Genomic DNA, 19,690 nt, shown 5'->3' with positions numbered 1-19,690 from the left:
TTTACTCAGACTGATAGTTTTAGCCACTGAACTGACTCAGTGCTGGGATTTCTACTGTTGGTATACAACAGACTTGAGGAACTTGGCCAAATTTTGAATGTCAAACATCAAATTGAAATTTGTGAAAGTCATAAGGGATCATTTGAGGTTGGTTTTGAGTAGAGTCCTATATTCAAGTTGTATAGAAGTAAACCATTTGTTTTTCCTCTTGTTTTTTTATTTTTTGAGATGTCTGTTATTTTCCAATATCTAGTTGTTGTTTTTTTTTCTTCTGTTCAGTCAGATATACTCTGAGTCTGACTCTTATTTCCATTGGCTATGTGTGTGTGTGAGTGTGATGCATATATGTATACAAATACATATATATATATATATATATCATACACACAAAGTGAAGAACTATCGAGTTTGCTATCTGCCTTTGCTGTGGTAGGGTACTTCCATGCCTCTGATGTCTGTGCACCCCCTGTTGGCTGCTCTGCACTACGCGCTCTCTGCCCGACGGAGGTGGAATGGCCACTGGCCCACGCACACACCCAATTAGCCTTCATTTGCACAGCCATGGCATGCGTGTCAGGCCAGCTCCTCTAATTTGTACTGCTCACTTTCACAGATAATGGCTTTTTGTTCACGCAGTCTCCTGACACCTTTATTTAAATAGAGCCCGTTCCTTCTCTCTCCTTTTAAACTTAGATCTAAAGAAGCTCTGTGCCTCTGGTTTCTGGATCTTTTCTTTTGACTGTCACAGAAAGTCATGACTCTTTTTGGTTATGAGCTCTCTCTGTCTCCTTCTCTCATATCCTTCCTCCCTCTCTCTCTCTCTCTCTCTCTCTCTCTCTCTCTCCCTCTTTAACTTTTAAAAGACCTTGCATATGAGACACAATAAAGCTAATGTAGCCTTTGACGCGCTGTTGTTTATTTGTTTGTTTGTTTTTCAGTTGTGAATCTGTCTCTCTCGGCTTGTAACCTAAGGCTGCTTTCAGTTCATGGCCCCTCAGATGAATGATATTAAAATCAAAACCTTTCCTCTCGGAGCTCTCAACCCTAAACAACAGGTATCCTACAATTTACAAGACTTTCAGTTGAAGAGAACAGCGCGTTAGCATGTTGCTGTTAGCCGCTTCGTCCCCTTAAGGCAGGGGAAATGGGTTTTTTTGTTCTGCCAACATGATTTATAAGATTGCTCAGCATTGCTTTCTCATTAATCACCTCGTAATGGGCACGCTCGTATGCGGACGTGTGCTCTCCCCGGTCACTCATTTGTTTTCTCACCGAGTTTCATTTTTTTCCCGCCTCACTAGCGTTAGCCCCGGCTGTTTTTCATTCGCGTGTCCCTTGTTTCCGATGTGCTATCCATAACGAGTCCTTGCTAGCCGGGCATATATCAGGGCAGTGTCTTGTTTAAAAAAAAAAAAAACAAACAAAAAAACAACTTTTAATTCAGCTCAGAGTAGCGTTGTTTTTCTTTTTTGGTATTATTGTCTTTTGTGACGCGTTTCTCCTCTAAAATCAACAGTCTGGCTTCAGTTAGATACACAATTTTCTTTGGATGTTGCACCCTCAAAGGTGAGAAATGAGACATAACAAGTAAATATAATTTATTCTTATTCTTTTTCCAGATCTCATTATATTACAACCCTGGCAGATTTTGGGGAGAGGTATCAGTGAAATTACCATCTCTGCCTTCTCCAGCAAAGCCGTTATATTCACACATATCTCTGATAAAGGAGAAAGTTTGGCCAGAGATTTCTTTATATCTCCTTATGAGTCGCCATCAGACTTTTCTTTCCTTCTCCTTTTTTTTCCATTCGACTGTAATACGTTCACGGCTTCCGTGCAGTTCCGTTCCTCCTGCATATTTGTGTGTTTATTTGTTTTTCCCTACGTATCCTCTCTGCGTGTCACTGTATAATCATTCAGACCTGCGCCGGAGAACAGGCCCGAGAAGAAGGGAGGGAGAGACTAACGGGAGAGGCACTTTCTGTAACGACACTCGGTGCTCTGCTGATTTCCCTGATAGCTGGAGGCAAAATTACAGCCACGGGTCTGAGTAAAATAACACTCTCGCTCTCTTTACGCCTTCATTCTCATACCCTGAGCTTTTCTTCCCCCCCCCCCCCCTTCTCCTCTCCCTCCCTCACTTCATTTATTTAATCCACCTTGACATTTCAAAAAGTTTGTCTCTTTTCACTTTTTTTTTTCTTTTGGCACCCCCCCCCCCCCCTTCACTCCCTCCAGCTTTGCTTATGCGATGCTAGTTCATCACGCTCGGCTCTATTGAGAGCCGCTGTTTTTTCTGCGCTTCCTCTATTGGCGCGCAGTAAAACGCGTTGCGTTGTCGACAGCGTCTTTAAGCGTGATGAATGAGCTGGGAGACTTGTGCTGAATGGGATGCGTTTTTTTCTCTCCCTCTCACGGTCAAACGCCACAGATCTTCCTCTTTATTTTTCTTTTTTTTTTTTGTGAAATGACTACAGAGCGCAGATGAATCTATTTCATTTCATATTTAGACTGGCCGAGTGGGTGTTTCAGTTTAGAACACGTTTTTGAATTCACTAACTTTGTGTGTGTGTGTGTGTGTGTGTGTACTCGCGTGTGCGCGCACATTTTGTCCCTTTCATTGCAACATTTAGTCCCAAAAGAAAGAATCAAAGGCAGAATAAGTTTCAGTCTTTTTTTTTTTAATCCCTCAGACATGCTGCCTGAGTACAGCTCGATCTCCATGCTGTTTTTTTTTTTTTTTCTCTCTCTCTTTCTCTTTTTCCTCGCTCAGCTAAGCGCTAAGCTACCTATATGTCTTCTGTACCCTCCTACGTTCTCTCATATCGTTCTCTGGTACATGTCTGGTCCCCCCACGTAAATTACGAGTCGTAGACACGACCAACGTGGTGTCATGTTCTGTAGAACACATGAAGTTCTCTCCGTGCCCCCCCCCACCAACCCACCAACCCCCACCCCCATCTCTCCACTGTCATTAGTATTTCAGTAGCAGTAAATGAACTGAAACTATCTTTACAAGTGTTAATTCTGCTCCCCCCCCCCCCCCCCCCCCGCATTTAATTACACTTAATTATTCAACGACCACTCAGGAAATCAGTGACATCAATAAAATCAAATGAGGGATCTTTATGCAAAGCCTACTTACAAAGAAGATTCTCCTCCTGACCAGTTTTCCCCCTCTCAGCTTGAGATTGCAACGTGTGATCTACTTTTAAATGCTAGTGTCTCTGTTTATGAACATTTATGAGTGGTTTTCGACCATAAAAACAGCCCAAACGCGATACGCTTGGGGTATTAAAGTACAGAACTAAAGAGCAGAAGTCTCCATATTATTAACATGATGCTTTATAGGTTTGTCTTTAATCTACAGGTTTGTCTTTAATCCACAGTGCATATAAAAATCTCACCCAGTATATTCTAGTCACCATCCTAAGCACAAGAGCCTTTGTCTTTTTTATAGTAAGACGGCCGAGACCCCGCGTACTGCGTTTATGAATATTGAGCAGTAGTCGTGGTAACTTCAGCACCGCGGTCAGATTCGGAGCAGCCCAGCGCGGCACACTGTGACTCGCGGCCGCAGACTCAGTTTGCTTAAACTGGACGGAAATTAAGAAGCGGCATCCAGTGTGGTCCACGCAGTGTCGTCAGGATCCGATAGTGACTCTGATCCGTCTGCAGGTACCGCGGTCAGCGCACGAAGAGACCGCACCCTGACCGGAATACAGAAGCGTCACAGAAAGCTAGAGGGAGAGAAGCCCTGTGTGTGTTTTGATGAGTTTACAGCTGCTGCTCTCTAATAAGGAGCCTGGCAGGAAAAGGGAGGAGTGTGTGTGTATGTTTGTGTGTGTGTGTGTGTGTGTGGAGGGGGGAAGGGGGTGGGGTTGTCATTTTGCAGCCATAATTAATAACACTTCAGTCTCATCTGATTAGCTGTAGACAAGGATTGCATACGGGATTAACGGAAGCTCTGGCATTTCCGGGGACCACTTCCCTCTCGCTGGGAAACTCACTGATAAACACATGAGCCCCGATGGATCTGTAAACAGGCTAAACTTAAGTTTAGCTCAATAATAATATGTGTAGCTTATATATATTAGCACGGCATGTAATGAGGCCCAGGTAGAGAAGCCAGGGATAAGTTTGTTGGGGCTCCAGTGCTGATTTAAAAAGAGATTAGCCAGGTTGTTTGATTATCTTGTAGGAGGTGTCCATGCGACGTGTCTTTTTTAGCCTATCCCAAGTGCGTCACTGTTAGTCACAGTTTGTACCTCTTTTCTTCATTACATGTCTTTGAAATAAGTCATTGCTGTACTCGAACACCTGAACGTTATGAAACGACTGATATTTGTTTTCATGCTCAGCAATGACCTTGTCCTTTTCTTCTTCTTTTCTTTTTTTTTTCGTCACCAGGACACACATATAAGGGAAATATTCTGAAGTTCATTCATTGCCGGCTGATTTAAACTCAAAGCTAGCTTCAGATTCACTGTATTTAACCGAGTGTGGTAAACAGCATTTACCTCCTGATGTAACACAGGGGAAATGCGATTGATTCAGCTCTGTTCTCCTAACGGGGGATGCATGACTATGGGAGAGAACGGTAAATAATTTGGTGTGTAGTCATGACGCCAAGCCTCCTTAACGATCAGGGTGGATTAAAACGCTAACGAGAAACCGTGTTCTTAACCCTTGACCCTCAGTTTTTCATGTATCACTCTCCAGTGATGTGCGCACAGATGAAGGAGCCTTTAACACAAACACACACACACACAGAGAGAGAGAGCTTATTATACAGCAGAGAGAGCTGAAGCTTTGTAGTCCTGTCATTTAAAAGCATTGGTATGCAAAGTGAGAGAGGAGAGGGACGATCCCATTCGTTTATTCATCTCTCTCTTTTTACGAGACGATAGGTTTATTTTCATTCGGTGTCAGCTCTCTTTGTTCAAATCCGTGTGAAATGGCAAGCCCAATCAGTGAGAAATTAAGAGAGGAGTGTCTCACCAGCACCCCCCCCCCCCCCCATCCCACCCCCCCCTTTTTTTATTTTATTTTTGGGAGAAAGGCTGCTAAACAGCATAAAGTACCACTACTGCTAAATCATCAAACCAGAAAATGTTACAATGACAGCTTCAGAACGGAGCCCTTTTTAAATCATGTAAATGACTGATCTCAGAGGGAGCGAAACGGAAGAAGGTTGATGAAGCTTTGACTGACACTAGCAAAAAAAAAAAGAGTTTTTTTTCCTTCGGTTTGCGTTCCGCGGAGACCTCTTTACCGCTATAAATCAATGCCATTCAACTTTTCACATACATTCCCCTTCCCTGTCCAGTTTTGCAATGTTTAATTTACTTCAGGGGCAGAGGTCAGTACAGGTACGCGTCACTTAACGACGGAGATGCGTTCTGAGAGACGCGTCGCTAGACGATTTTGTCGTTGCACGAACATCATAGAGTGTGCTTACACAAACCTAGATGGTAAACTTTTTTCTTTCACGAGTAGAAAGAGTAGACTCTAAAATAACGATAAAATGTACAGTATAGTAAATACGGAAACCAGTAACATAGTTCTTTTTTTATGTACATTTTCAGCTCCATTGTAACCTTGTGGGACCACCATCGCATATGCGGTCCGTCATTGACCGAAACGCCGCTATGCAACGCGCACCTGTACTACCATCGTGCATGAACAGCTCAATCGGTATTTCAATAATTTAGGCGTAAAATTTTTTAAAAAAAGAGCAGAAATTCTGAATGAGCAATTACACTTTGGAAAAAAAAGCTACTTTTTCTCGGTACTCTTTGAACTAAAACACCATTTTAATGAAAAGAACAAAAGAAAAAAAAAACACTGAAAATAGTATTGTTATGATTTTGGATACATCGTTGGCATGTATTTGTTTCATATTGACATCAATCGTTGTGTTAGTCTGTGCGCTGCTTCCGTAATTTGTTTTCGTTATGGCGGGAGATCCTGAATCTCACTCGTTTGAGGACGCGTTTCTTCGTTTACCACACAGGCCTTGTCTCAAACCCTCCGCTTTCTGCTGTGAGGCTTGTGAATCTTTTAGGATCGGATCAATCTGGTTCATGTGTAGTTTTGTTCTGTAGACTGTGAGTTCTCTTTCAGTTACGATGCCGCTCTGAGGGGGGAAAAAATATCTACATCGTCTGCAGGAGCGTTTGAATTCATCTGCACTGCACGTACAGGAAAAGGATGTGTTTGTATCTGACAGAATAGCAGGACTTTTGTGTGTTTCTTTTTCTTTCTTTTCTTCCTTTCTTTCTTTCTTCTTTATTTTTTTTTTTTAATTTTTGAAAAGCTTCTTCCAAAGTTGCTTCACCAGTCTAATGGCAATGCTTTCCTGTGTCAAAAATTGTCCTTGTTTTCTCAAATCATTAATGATCCTACAGCAGCAGGGGGAACTTTGCTCTCTGTCTACCAAAGTTATCAAGACATTTTCTCCGTTTCTAGAACAATCTTACTGTCTGTTTCTGTTATAAAGACGCAGGGACATGATCCAACATGACAATAGTGACAATGCATTTCTCTACTCCCCATGCAAATTCAATCTGTTTTCCCTTTCTTCATAAAATATTTTCATAAAAATTTCCTTTCATGAAAAACTATCGCATAAAATTTTTATCATCACTGAATACAAAGCCATATTTGACAGATCATGTGGCGTTGCTTTTATTGAGGATTGTTCAGATTACTCAGCGAATAAGACATTTTCACTATTTACATTTCTGCAGCGACTCCTCTGTTGCCGTCTTTGGGGCCTTCGGTCCTGTGTTTTTTTTTCCTCTTTTTTGTCAAACACCATTTTATTGACGTTGTGCGAGTCTACGTTTTTTTTCGGTTCTGCCGGGGGGTTTTTTCGGGGCAGTTGAGGTGACCGTCGATGATGCGGCGGAGGGACCTGGGGTCGATTTTGGTCGTGGCTGTGTTCAGATGTGGTATGTTTGACAGAGGTAGTGACTAAACACTCCCTAGTGTGACCGATGAGTTGGGGCTGTCGGCTGGTTGGTATATTGACATATTAAAGGAACCCGTCGTACTGGACCGTGACAAGGGTGATGAATGCTCCATATGGAGCTCCCATCACCAGAACTGTCCAAAGTCAAGACGTATCGGATTGACATTTGTGTGTGTGTGTGTGTGTGTGTGTGTGTGTGTGTGTGCGTGTGTCATAGATGATGGAACTTTCCCCTTCTGAGGTTCCATTAATGGGATATCACCGTTCTGTTTGATGTCAGTTTTGTGGTCACTTTTGAGGGGAAACAGCGATTGCTGATAGGTAGAGAGTCACTGATGCTTAAGTGACCCATCACTGTGTGCTGTGCATTAAAGAAACACACTGTTCATATTATCTGGAACTTACCTATTGAACCTTAACAACAAAACACTGATGTGGCTTCACATTCAATCCGTTTCTTTTATTCATGAAGTAACTTCACTGCAAAGGCATTCTCTTCTCCTGTTTTTCACGGTTTCAGTTATTTGACTCTGGCCTCCACTAAACGACAGAATGATAACCTATTAGAGTGGAGCACCAGGCCTCGTGTATGAGTAACAAGAGGGAACAGTGCTTTCTCGTGCTAATAGCTCTCTGCATCTCATAATTGATGACTGCCTGGGCAAACCTGGCTCCTTTCAAATGAAGACATCTCGGAGCAAATCTAATACAGTCAGAGACAGATCCCTGTTCACTGCTCATGTTGACCTGGGCGTTTCCATTAATAGTTTTTCAATTTGGAAGGAGGATGTTGCATTTGCTCAGATAAAGTGTTTCATTTGCAGCTCTCGCATAGTTCTGTCTCCTCCGCTGCCTCCTGCCTCATTCTTGGTCTGGGAGTCATTATGTTTTGACAGTGAAAAGCTAGGCATGGCCTTGAGTAATGTTCTTTGAGATGACTTCTGATCATGTTTGGTAAGGCTTTGAGCTGTTTGGAGGGGGTAGGGTCTGGTTGCCTGGAGACCTACAATGAAGGTTTACCTCAGAGTGTGTGTGTGTGTGTGTGTGTGTGTATTTGTGTGTGTGTCTGTCTGTCTGTCTGCGTGTGTGCGTTATGGCCCAAACAACAGTGTTAATCTCATTATTTGTATTTCTTTATTTATTTAATCCATCCTGCTAAGCCAGAGACTGAAATTGTATTATATCATTTATGACCTCATGAGAAAAAACAGACTGTCAAATGACTGTAGAGACAAGTCTACAGCACACACTGTGATTGGATATGAACATAAGCGCAATGAATCTGAAGAAACAACTCAGATTATTATGAATGAGGTAAAGCAAACAAACAAACAAACCAAAAAAATGAATGTCAAAATAAATATGACAAAATGGGACGAGGAAAATGTTGAAATAATGTTAAACATTTTTTTAAAGCAATATTTTATGCTCTGTAGACTGTATTATTGAAATTGTGACTGAAATTGAAAGGGAAATATGCAGTTTGTGAAGCAATCTTCATGGCGTATTAGTGAGATTCTCTGATGTTAGCAGCTCAAAGGTTCCCTCGTGTCTTAAAAACGATGGCGGTAGAATGTGTCGTTTAGTGTCCTTATTCCTCATGAAGGATTTAGTGACAAAGCACAGAATCTGTTTACTTACATCTGTTTTCTTTTAGAGAGGTTTGTTACATCAGATCTGAGTCCGATTTTAGCCGGTCCTATTCAGTGTTTTTCCATGAAAATTCCCTTGTATTTTTGGGTAGACGAGTCACAATAACCAACATAAAACAGCATTATCTCAACATGAAATTCTATAAATTATCACAATCGTTTGCATAACAATAACACATCTGAGATCAGACCACTGACATCAAAATTTCTGATAAGAATTTGAAAATAAAAAGAAAACATTGCACCAACAGATTAAATAATGACACATAAAATTCGTTATACAAATGACACATTTTCAGTCTACCCCTTTCCTTAGCACGCCTCTTAGTTTCCCGTTTACTCATAAACCATCCATCCAACCCCCCCACCCCCCTCCCCCACCCTACCCCACCTCTCGCCACCCTCCTCCTGAGAATGAGGTCCAGAACACGATGGTTATTGGTGTTCTATCTGATGAGTCACTCTCTAATTATGTGCTGTGGAGAGGGCGGCTGGTCCTGGAGTGTGTGTGTGTGTGTGTGTGTGTGTGTGTGTGTGTGTGTGTGTGTGTGTGTGTGTGTGCGCACATGTGTTTGTGTGTGTGTGTTCGTATTTCTGTCTGTCTGTGTGTGTGTGTGTGTGTGTGTGTGTATGTGTGTGTTCGTATTTCTGTCTGTCTGTGTGTGTGTGTGTGTGTGTGTGTGCACAAGTGTGTGTGTACGTATGTGTCTATGAGTGTGTGTCTGTGTGTGTCTCTGTATATGTCTGTGTCTGTGTGTGTGTCTGTGTGCGTGCACCTCTCTGATCCCCGTGGTGTGAGCCTGTAGCTAGCCTCCTGCGTTACTCTGATTAGATGTGAAGACTACCGGCAGACCCGTGGCCCCCCCACCCCCCGCCGCTGACTCACCCAGCAGAACCCTCCCCCCGCCCAGCCGAGCTGCCGTGACCTCTGGCTCCAGCAGGGACGGCCGCGCACGGGGCCGCGCAAGCCGGGTTCGGGCCACCGCTAAGATCCACAAGTCTAGCCCCGAAGAAACCAGAATCCCGGCGTGAGGGAGATGAGCGGAGGTCAGATATTTTATGGATTAGTTCAGCGTGGTACATCGCATGCCGCATGCCGCATTCATGACTTATTCCATATCGCCCGCCCCATCCCGACATTGTTCATTCAGGTATTCATCCGTCTCTCCGCAGTCCGTTCCTACAAAATGAAAAGCCCTAACAGAGAAATGCAGCAGAGGCCTCACAAAAGGGACGCCCGTTCGCAAGAAAAGGAAAAAGGAACACGTTGCGTAACCCTGTGGAACAGGATATTGAATTTGTTTGGACCTGAAGAATACATTTTCTGTTGCTCTTAGCGCTTCAGCACTCTGATTTCCATCTGCTGAGTTTCCTTTCAAACAGGGTTATGTATTACGTTCTGTCTTTTTGGTTCTTCATTTAACAGTGTGGCTACATTTATACTTGCAAAACCAGTGGTGTTGTCAAGAGACGTGCCGCGGATGGTTAGCTTTAAAAATGGCTGTGTCTTCAGATATCCAATGAGGTCTGAGATGCTCGTGATCAGTCGATTCCAGTGAAAGGTGCTTTAGTGCCCCCCTCCACCCCCCACCCCCCACCCCTCACCCCCAGGCAGCACAGGTCAGCATCAAACAATATCTCGGGACTGCTACAGGGGGTTCCCAGGAGACAGGAAACCTTTAGTAGAGATTAAAGCCTTCTGCTTGTCACTGAAGCCTCAAGAAAACTTGCAGATTACACCACCTGTTGTTTGATGAGTCCATCTGTTTGTCTCCTCTTTCATCCGGGCAGAGAAGGAATCCACACACACTCAACCTTTTGCTATTCTTCAGTCTTCATCCCCCACTTTCCCTCATTTAACTCTTTCTTTCTTTCTTTCTTTCTTTCTTTCTTTCTTTCTTTCTTTCTTTCTTTCTTTCAGCAAAGCACTGCTGTTAAGCATGTTTATCCCCAATACTTCTGTTACAGTGTGTTAGCTTTAGGGTCTGTGTTTTTGAACCTGTTATTGATGCATATTTGGAAAGAAAGTGTCTCTTTGTATTGGAGGATTCTGCTCAATATCAAGAACAAGAGCTTCATTCTAGAAGCTTCTACAGTCTCCATTAACTTACCCTACGGTCTTGTCACTGTGGTACTGTCTTGGAAAAAAAAAAACAGTTATGAAACAAGAGATCATTAATCAAATGGTTTGAAAGAGCACCCCTTTGAAAAGAAATTAAACCAGGTTAAGTTGTCTTTCATTAACACCACAGTGGTACTTTCATTCTCGTGCATTTCATGAGACAAAACCTCCTCTTGTCAGGCTCCAGGTTGTTGTTTTGAAAATGGAGTAAAAAAGTGCAGATATGTGTAATGCTCTGGTTCCCTAAAGCTCCATTCTGCTGAGGTGCATTTGCTACACAGATACACAGATACAGTAGATACACAGATATATGTGTACATACGAGTGTGTGTGTGTGTCTGTCTGTCTGTCTGTCTGTGACAGTGTGTGTGTGTGTGTGTGTGTGTCCATGCACATAAATATTTCCGTTTGTTTTATTTTATTCAGTATGAGGTGAACACAGTCCAGTGACGTGGACAGACTGAAGATACTCTTTTTCTTTGCCTATTTTTAAATTTTTAATCGTTGTTCTCTGTTCCTTTAACTTTGACAATGCTCAGCAGGAATTTTTGACTTCACTGCCCCACTCTGTCTGTCACTATGTAGCGGAAATAAACACAGCAATTTCCATTGATGGAGTATTTTAAGCATCAATAGTCCTTATTGCAGAAACGCTGGACATTTATTCTTTCCCCGCTTCCACTGAAATGTTTCTGAGTGACATGATGAATGCGGGGATGGTTAACTCTCTGAGAATTACATCAAATGAAAGATTGTTACTAAAAATGAAATGTAAATATCTGTTTTAAGATCATTTTGAGGCAAAGTGTCTGTGGTAATATTTTCAACCAATCATTTGGGATATGGGTGTGTCCTGGTTGTGTTCTGTAATAGAAAGCGTGATCTGCCTGAGAGGTAGTTTGCGAAATCAGATTTTAAAGAGAGGTTTTGTGTGACGACGGATAAATAAACATTTGTGCGTTTTTTCGCCCACGTCGAGTGCAATTACTTCAAGTTTAATTACTTTTAAGACAGTCTCTTACAAAGACAGGAGCCACACAGAGGAGGTCAAAAGAAGCAGAAGTTCCAGTTCATTAAAGTATAAACAAAAGTGGGACATACAAGACTTGGCCAATTAATGACTACTGGCTGATCTGAGGTAATTAATTTTTTTTTTTTTTCATTCAAGTAAATAGTGACCTTCTGCCTACTCATATACATGAATAAAGTGCATTTGATTAGTCAAATAACTTGGGGACAAAAAAAAAACAAAAACATGTATTTCCATAACTGGTCAGCAAATAGAAAGTGAATGTTGTCAGTATGGGGGAGAATTTCATTTTGGCCTTGAGTCACTGCTGTGAGGTGATTGGTTGTTTATGTGAAAGCCACGCGGTTATAATGCGTTTCATCTCTACGGTATGAGAAATATGACTCTTGAACTGGTAGTCTCTCTGTGCTTCAGGGGATTGTCATTTAAAATCTCTGTTGACCAAAACATATACGTGTACATGGCCGTTAATGCGTCGTCACTTTCCCAGAAGTCTAATGTTAATCTGTATGGTGGAGATGCACGGCCTCTGTGTTGTTTTTCTCATCTATTCAGACACACTGGTAAGAGATGAACATTCTGATTGGAGGAGACAGGGGTCAGAGCGGCTGCCATCCTCAGCAGTCTGCTGAAGGTACTATGTTAATGCGCGCGAGCACACACACACACACACACACACACACACACGAGGGAAAAAATAGACAATGAAGTAGATAATGGCCCATTTTTGATTTCATTAAAAGACAAGTACTTTTCCAGAGCCCTTTTTGCGCTGTCAGTCTTCCAGTTTTATAAAACTGGCCCTGTGTCGAAAAACCTCGAAGGTCTGTTTAGATGATCACCGCGCTTCAAATGTGTGCCGTCACTACGGTAACGAGCCTCTTCAGTTTGCTGGCCTTGACACCGTGTGGCCTCCGTCACCCAATCAGGTTGAAAAGGCTGTTCAGGGTAAGGGTGTGTGTCTCACTGATTGGCCTTTGTGTGTGTGTGTGTGTGTGTGTGTGTGTGTGTGTGTGTGTGTGAACAATCAGGTCAGCCATGCTTTCCCCTGAGTGGCCCACTTAAGACTGGCCAACAGCCCTGACCCCAAAACGCAATTTGAATCAAAACATTGACTCAGCAGTGACAAGTCACAAAATGAACCCTGTTTACGTGTTTAGCGCTGGACATTTTCCAATTTTATGTATTTATTTACTTATCATATTGAAGATGGTTGAAAAGACACCTGGCACCATGTGTTGTTTCTTTTGATTTATTCCTTTTCTTTAAATAACAGTTTTTTAACTTGCATTGTTTACTTTTCCTTTATTTATTTATTTTCAAAATAGCTGCATCAAAAGGGTCATAGTTGGATTGTTATTTAAACCCCTCATTGTGCTGAAAATATGCTCATTAGTCAAATTCTTACTGAATTTCCTTGAAGAGCTATGAAACAAGATGTCAACTGATACTCAATCAGCACTGTTTTCCTGCCAGCAGAAGACACCGCCCCCGAAAACGGCCCAACTGTCATTGTCGTTTGACGGTTTTAAGTTTCCGTTGGATATTTCAAATGTTCAGTTAAATTTCCCCCTTGACCTTAGAGCGCTTCTGATGCGACAACTTCCATAACACTTTGTATGCCTAAGGGGGACTAACTTTCATCTGATTCGATTTTTTATTTTTTTTCCCCTCTGGAGTTCAGCTCCGTGACCCTGTTATCTGTAAGGAAACTAACGCTGATCATATGCGTATCTGCGTAACGGAGAATCAGTCATAGCCAGAACTGCCTACGGTGTTTATTGAATAGACAGTCACATTCCCACACCACAAGAGTTCGTCTCAAAATCAAAGACCAGACACCACGGATTGCTGTTGTATTCATTGGCAAAATTGAAGTTTTCTCATGAAATCCCTCTTCACTTTGAGCTTTGAGTTTAACTTTTCACATGCTACAGTTTTCAAGGCTGTCAGTGTGGCATTGTGAAATAATGAAGTGGTGTACCCTATTGTAGTGTGTGAATAAGGTGTTTTTTTTTTTTTTCCAGCGAGCTTTTGAAAAAAAAAAAAAAGAAAAAACAGCCGCAGTAGAGAGAGAGAGAGAGAGAGAGAGAGAGAGAGAGCGCCAATCAAGTGATGAATGTAAGAAATCAGCATCTTTTGACAAGAGTTCAAGCATTTCTTCCAGCATTCAATCAATTAAAATTGGATTGTTGTGAACGTTTGCAGAGAGAGAAAAAAAGAGCGAGCGAGAGAGAAAACAGAGCAAAAGAGAGAGAGAGAGAGAGAGATGTAAGCTCTGTGTGGGTTGTGGAGGGGGGGGGGTGTAAGGTTTTATGTACAGTTGTATAGTTAGAAGTGCTGTTAGACAAAAGTTGAGGAGCTATTTAGCTTGGCCTTGTCCCCCAATGGCAATAATAAGGACCACAGACGGCAATGCACACAAACCTCCGCCTACATGTTAGAGGTTTTTTTTTTTTTTTTCTTTTCCCCACAGAACTGACGTCCTGTTCTACTTTCTCATGCACAGAGCCTTTTGAAACAGCAAGGTCGTAAGTAACACAGTCAGCTTCTTCCCGCCGTATAGAAAGCGCTGCTTTTCAATGACACCAATTATTTTTTTTAACTAATAAAGAAAAAGGGGGAGGAGAGAGAGAGAGAGAGAGCGGCTTTAACAACTTTGAGTTTCATGTGACGTCTCACTGAAGACTGTTCTGGAAACTCAAAGATAGAAAAAGTTCCAGGATTCAAGGACTGCAGCAAAAAAAAAAAAAAAAAATGGAATGTCTTTCTCTCTCTCTCTCTCTCTCTCTCTCTCGCTCTCTTTTTTTTTTTTTTAAATGTAAATCAGAGTCAGAGCCTTCCAAATCAAAGTAAGACTGGCGATGTCACATAGGCGAAAAGCATGGAAGCCAGTTTGGATTATTTACCAGGTAAAAAAACAAAACAAACAGTAGCTGTGTAAAGGGGATTTTGGACATGTTTGGCAGTGCCAGGAGTCACACGGCGCTCAGACCCACCCTTAGTGCATCCAGGACAGCTTTACATCAAACCACAGCACCCGACGCACCCTTGATCCCTGCCCAACCAACTGGCCAAACACCAGCGGCCAGCAAGTAGTCGTAGAACATTTAAGGAGGTCCTGGAGGCTTAGATATGTGAGCAAATTCAGTCATCAGCAGCTACCGAATGGCTTTGGATGACTCATCCGCTTAGCTTCAGATTGCTTCGTCTCTTGAGTGTGAATCTCTTAACTTACGACGTTAGTAGACAACCAAGCATGAGACGCCCCATAAGGACTGCATGGTGTTTCTTCGGTGGATGCCTCTAAGGACTATGATTATGTTTATCTGAATCACATATAAGTATGAATACACAAATACACACACACACACACACACACACACACACACAGATATCTGAGTCACTGTTAAGCAGCCAGGTTAAGTGAAAGAAGAGCATTTATGATACAGAACATTTATGTAAGCTTGCGGCTTATGTCGGCCTGTTCCCCCAAACGAAAAGAGCTTCGCTCGTCATATCTATATCTGGATTCCTCTTTGTCTTTCCTGTCATGCTTCACGTTGCTTTAGCTTCAGGAAATGTACCATGGCACAAATACCAGCCATGGATTATGGCTCACTTAGGAATACATTTATTTTCCCGTAACGCATAAAACACTCAACGGCAGGAGGTGGTCTGATTGTGATGCTGCTTTCGGCCTTTTTTTTGGTGTTCCTAGCGCCTTTCGGAGTTTTGTTTCTGGGGCCTTTTTTTTTTTTTTTAAACTTCAGTTACTTTTAATTGCGGTTTTTATTTACGCCTTTTCCCTTAAAGAATGAACCTTTTCGCATTTTTATCTGAAAAAAATATGTGAAAGTGTGCTTAAAGGAACTGCGCTAATGCTTTCACACCCCTACAAGTTTGGGGATATGGCCTGAGTTCATGGCTAAATGAAGTTTAGAGAAAGGGCTGTGCTCAGTTTTCTTCTCGGGAGTGTAATAGCACTCCATCTCTGAGAGTTCCATTTGGGGCACACCACATCTTTTTCACCTCAGTTTGTTAGGCAAGAGCTCCCAGCTCTCCTTTAAAAGCACGGGAACAGGTTTTTATAAATGTGAGACTCACCGTGCTACAACGCTCCAGAGTTACCACGGCCTTAATTAGTCTCTCGCCTTCTCTCTCTCTCTCTTTCTCTCTCTCTCTCTCTCTCTCTGTCTCTCTCTCTCTCTGTCTCTCTCTCTCTCTCTCTCTCTCTCGCAACTATGAAACTTTTTCTCTCCATTGAGAACAAGAAGTATCAGGCAACCAATGATTTGTAGCGCATGTATTTTGTAAAGTCAGAAGCTTTCAGACCAGACCTTGAACACATGTACCAAGATTTATATCAACTTGACTTTTTTTTTTTTGGGTTCCACTCCCTCTATATCTATTTCATCAACAACGGAGGAGCCAAATTGGAATTTTCTTTTCGCCAGCAGACACTGTGACGGGGTTTTTTTGCGCAGCCTTTGATGTACAGCTGTGGACGCTCCTGATTAGATTAAACGCGTTTGATGGAGGTTCTGATAAAAGTAATCCTTTCATTTGTTTCCCTGTGAAAGGTCTGGTGGTGGATGTGGAGGCCGGCGTGGTGATCGTTGTCATGGTAATGAGCGAGCAAGCGGCATGCTTGTGTGTTCTGCAGGAATCTTCGCTTCAGTAAAGCTGCGTTAATTTCTTTCTGCAAACCAAGTACAATTTTAAACGCGTTTTTTTCCACCAACCGGTCATAATCACGTTCGCGCGTGGAGCGCCTCCAGTTTGTTGGGGGTTTTTTTTTCCATTTATTTGACATTTCATCGTTTAAATGAAGCCGCTTCCTGTCATAGCAAGCGTTTATCACATATTTCTATGTTTCACACATTGTGTGGTTTCTGTGTGATGATCTAAGGTACAGTTTATATACTGTATGCGGTATACACAGAACTTCTGTTATTAGTCTTTCTACCCTACTGTTTTTCCTCAACATAGCTGCCAAAAGCATTGCGTTTATAGTCTGGTCAAAAACTAGTCCAGTCAAAAACTATTCCTCCTCGGTGATAAATTTGTTCCTAAAATTCTTCTCTTTTTTTTTTTATCATTTGACCAAGCTTTTGACTAAGTAGTGGCCATCAACATATTGTGTTTTCTGTAGTCCATAGCTATGTCTAATTTCTAGCTTGGGGTCAAACATTTCAAGTCAAGCAGAAGAACACGGTGTACTGGACTCACCATAGAAATCACTGGAGGCAGCCGTTTCCACCTGATTAAACTACATAACCCCAAAACCTTTTGTTACCAGCTCGTCGTAACGGTATATAACCAAACATTGACTCCTATCTCCCCTCTGAGCCAGGAAATCACTTCTCCTCTGTCTATACCTCAGTCACTCCATATAACACAACACACAGCACTCCTTTGACCAGTCTCCACTGACAGCTATGGACAGGTTTGTTTGTTTGTTTGTTTGGCTGTCAGTACGGTATGATTTACAATGAGCTGACGTGGCATTGTTTCTTACTTCTGTTTCTAATTACGTCCGGTCCGTGGCGGTCTCCCCTGCTTCACAGCTTCATTTTTTTTACCTGGTCAGTTGCTTTCTTATGGTTTTTTCGGGTTAGGTGGGGCTTCTCTCCTTACACAGAAACATCCATTTTGAGTTGTATCTTGCTGTTTTAGCTTTAAACAGCGAAACTTTTCCATTTGTGGAATAGTGCTTGGCAGCGGTCCCTAGTCTTGCCTTCAAGGTCTTGGAGGCGTTAAATGGAGAGCGTGTTTGAGATGAGAAAAGGAGGCAATGAATACATCAAATTGACACATTCCTGCTTAATTATTTGTGTTTTATGGAATTACATAATGAATTTTTGGCTAGTGATTAATACCTCAGGATGTGAAAGCTGTATCTGTGTTTATGAGAACCACAGAGGGGAGAGAGAGAAATGCAATGAAAGCATGTGTGTGTTTGTGTGTCTGTGTGTGAGTGTATTTGTGTGTGCGTGTGCGTGTGCGTGTGTGTGCGCGTGCGTGCGTATGTTTAGAGCAGAAATCGCAATGAAGAATTATACCATTAAGCATTATTATCTTTTCACCGCTAGATTTTTTTTTTTGTTTTGTTTAACAACCATTGTGATTAACTAACATAGCTGACACTTCCTACTCTATGCCTGCGTGTTATGAGAGTGTCATCGTCCCACTCTGTTGACCAATCAGCCGTCGTGCATGGCACTGCTTTTAACTGTGCGTGTAAAAAAAAAAAAATATATATATATATATATATATATATATATATATATATATATATATATGTATATATATGTATATATATACATATATAGGCACTGAAATGTTTCTACTCTTACAGCTCTAGAAGTCTTTCTGAAAGAGAACTGGGTCCCTCAGGTAATGGTCTGGACACGCGGCAGCGGGGAGCATCCGCGACCCTGTCAGTGCCTGTGTAAGCAAATGAGATTAACTGCTACTGTGTTGTTTTCCTCCTCTCTTGGCTCAGGGACTGTCTGTGTGTGTGTAGGGAGGGGGGGGGGGGGGTTCGAAGTAAGTGAAACGTCTAGCGGAGTATGATTAATGGTTTCATAGCGATGGTCTGAAGATGCGACACGAACAGGGGGGAATTTGGGCGAAAACCGCTATGTGCAAATGAGTTGTAGAGAAAGGGTCCAAATGATCAAGCTGACCTTTTCAGAGCTCCTCTGGTGTAATGGGGCCACACAGTACTCACCATACAGAGAAATGCCTCTCTCTCTCTCTTTTACTCTCTCTCTCTCTTTTACTCTCTCTTCCCTTTACCTCTGTCCCTTTACCTCTCTCTCTGTGCCCCCCTTCTCTCTGTATCCCTTTCTCTCTCTCCCTCTCTCTCTGTGCCGTTCCTCTGTCTCTCTCTCTCTCTCTCTCTCTCTCCCTCTCTCCCTTTCTTTTTCACACTCTCTCTCTCTCTCTCTGTGCCGTCCTCTCTCTGTGTCCCTTTCTCTCTCTCTCTCTCTCTGTCTCTCTCTCTCTCTGTGTCCCTCTCTCTCTCTCTCTCTCTCTCTCTCTCTCTCTCTCTCTCTGTGTCTCTCCCTCTCTCTCCCTCTCTCTCTGTTCTGAGCACAGACAGAGGGTGAGAGAGTTACTGTATTCAGAAAAATGCTTCCCTTTACACTCTCTCTCTCTCTCTCTCTCTCTCTTTCTGGCCCAGGGGTTTTATGGCGGATTTGGAGTGACTCACACCCCTCCTGCCAAGCAGAGTCCTGTTTGGAGAAAAGTGATTAGAGAAGTTAGCACTGGCAATAAAAGGCGTCAAGACCTACGGCCCCTTGCTTTCAATCCTTATCTCACATTGGGAGCCATTAAAATTTAATCCAGCCTCCAGAAAGATGCAGAGCTCAGGGCCCGTTTTCAGAGCGCTGCCGTCCCTGCCAAACAAGTGTCCGGGAATCAATGCGCGAGCACTGAGGTTGTGTCGAATTCAGATTCATGAAGATGATTTGTGCTCTATTTTTCTGACTCCACTTTAATTTGGACCCAGAAAACACTTTTTCTTTTTTCTCCTCGCAAAAATGCAAAACGGGCAGTGACACGATGGAACGAAATGAAATTAATGTATTTATGTAGTAAACGAATGGCTTAGCAATATAAGCACATTTAGTGAAATACACATTGTCCATTCAGTTATCAGAAGCAGGTTGTTGCTGCTGCCGCCGCTGCTCCTGTTGTTGTTCGGCTGATTCAGAACTGTCCCCATGAAATTTCCGTCGCCAAAGAATCAAACTGCAGGAATTGTGTAGGATTTCTTCTGAACGAGTTGCCCCGACAAAAGCGAAGTAATGTTGGAAGGGCCAGTTCAAACTGAATGCGTAAATCAGCAACAAAAAATAAAAAAAATTATAATAAGTACGCCTGGGATGAAAAATGAC

The 19,690-nt window shown here is 42.4% G+C and overlaps 1 protein-coding gene across 1 annotated transcript in view; it reads left to right on the top strand.

The window, feature by feature from the left end:
• The window catches only part of LOC115828869 (rab effector Noc2-like), a 36,078-nt gene extending 26,418 nt beyond the window's left edge, over positions 1-9,660 (top strand). Inside the window, exon 7 of the mRNA XM_030792966.1 lies at positions 9,461-9,660. Within this exon, the coding sequence (XP_030648826.1) occupies positions 9,461-9,660 (200 nt within the window). The remainder of the gene's footprint in view (positions 1-9,460) is intronic.
• Positions 9,661-19,690: the final 10,030 nt, after the last annotated feature.

Source organism: Chanos chanos, chromosome 15, assembly GCF_902362185.1.
Source record: "Chanos chanos chromosome 15, fChaCha1.1, whole genome shotgun sequence".
Classification (NCBI taxonomy): Eukaryota; Metazoa; Chordata; class Actinopteri; order Gonorynchiformes; family Chanidae; genus Chanos; species Chanos chanos.
Note: the sequence above shows the minus strand (reverse complement) of the source record. Positions and strands in the feature narration are given on the sequence as shown.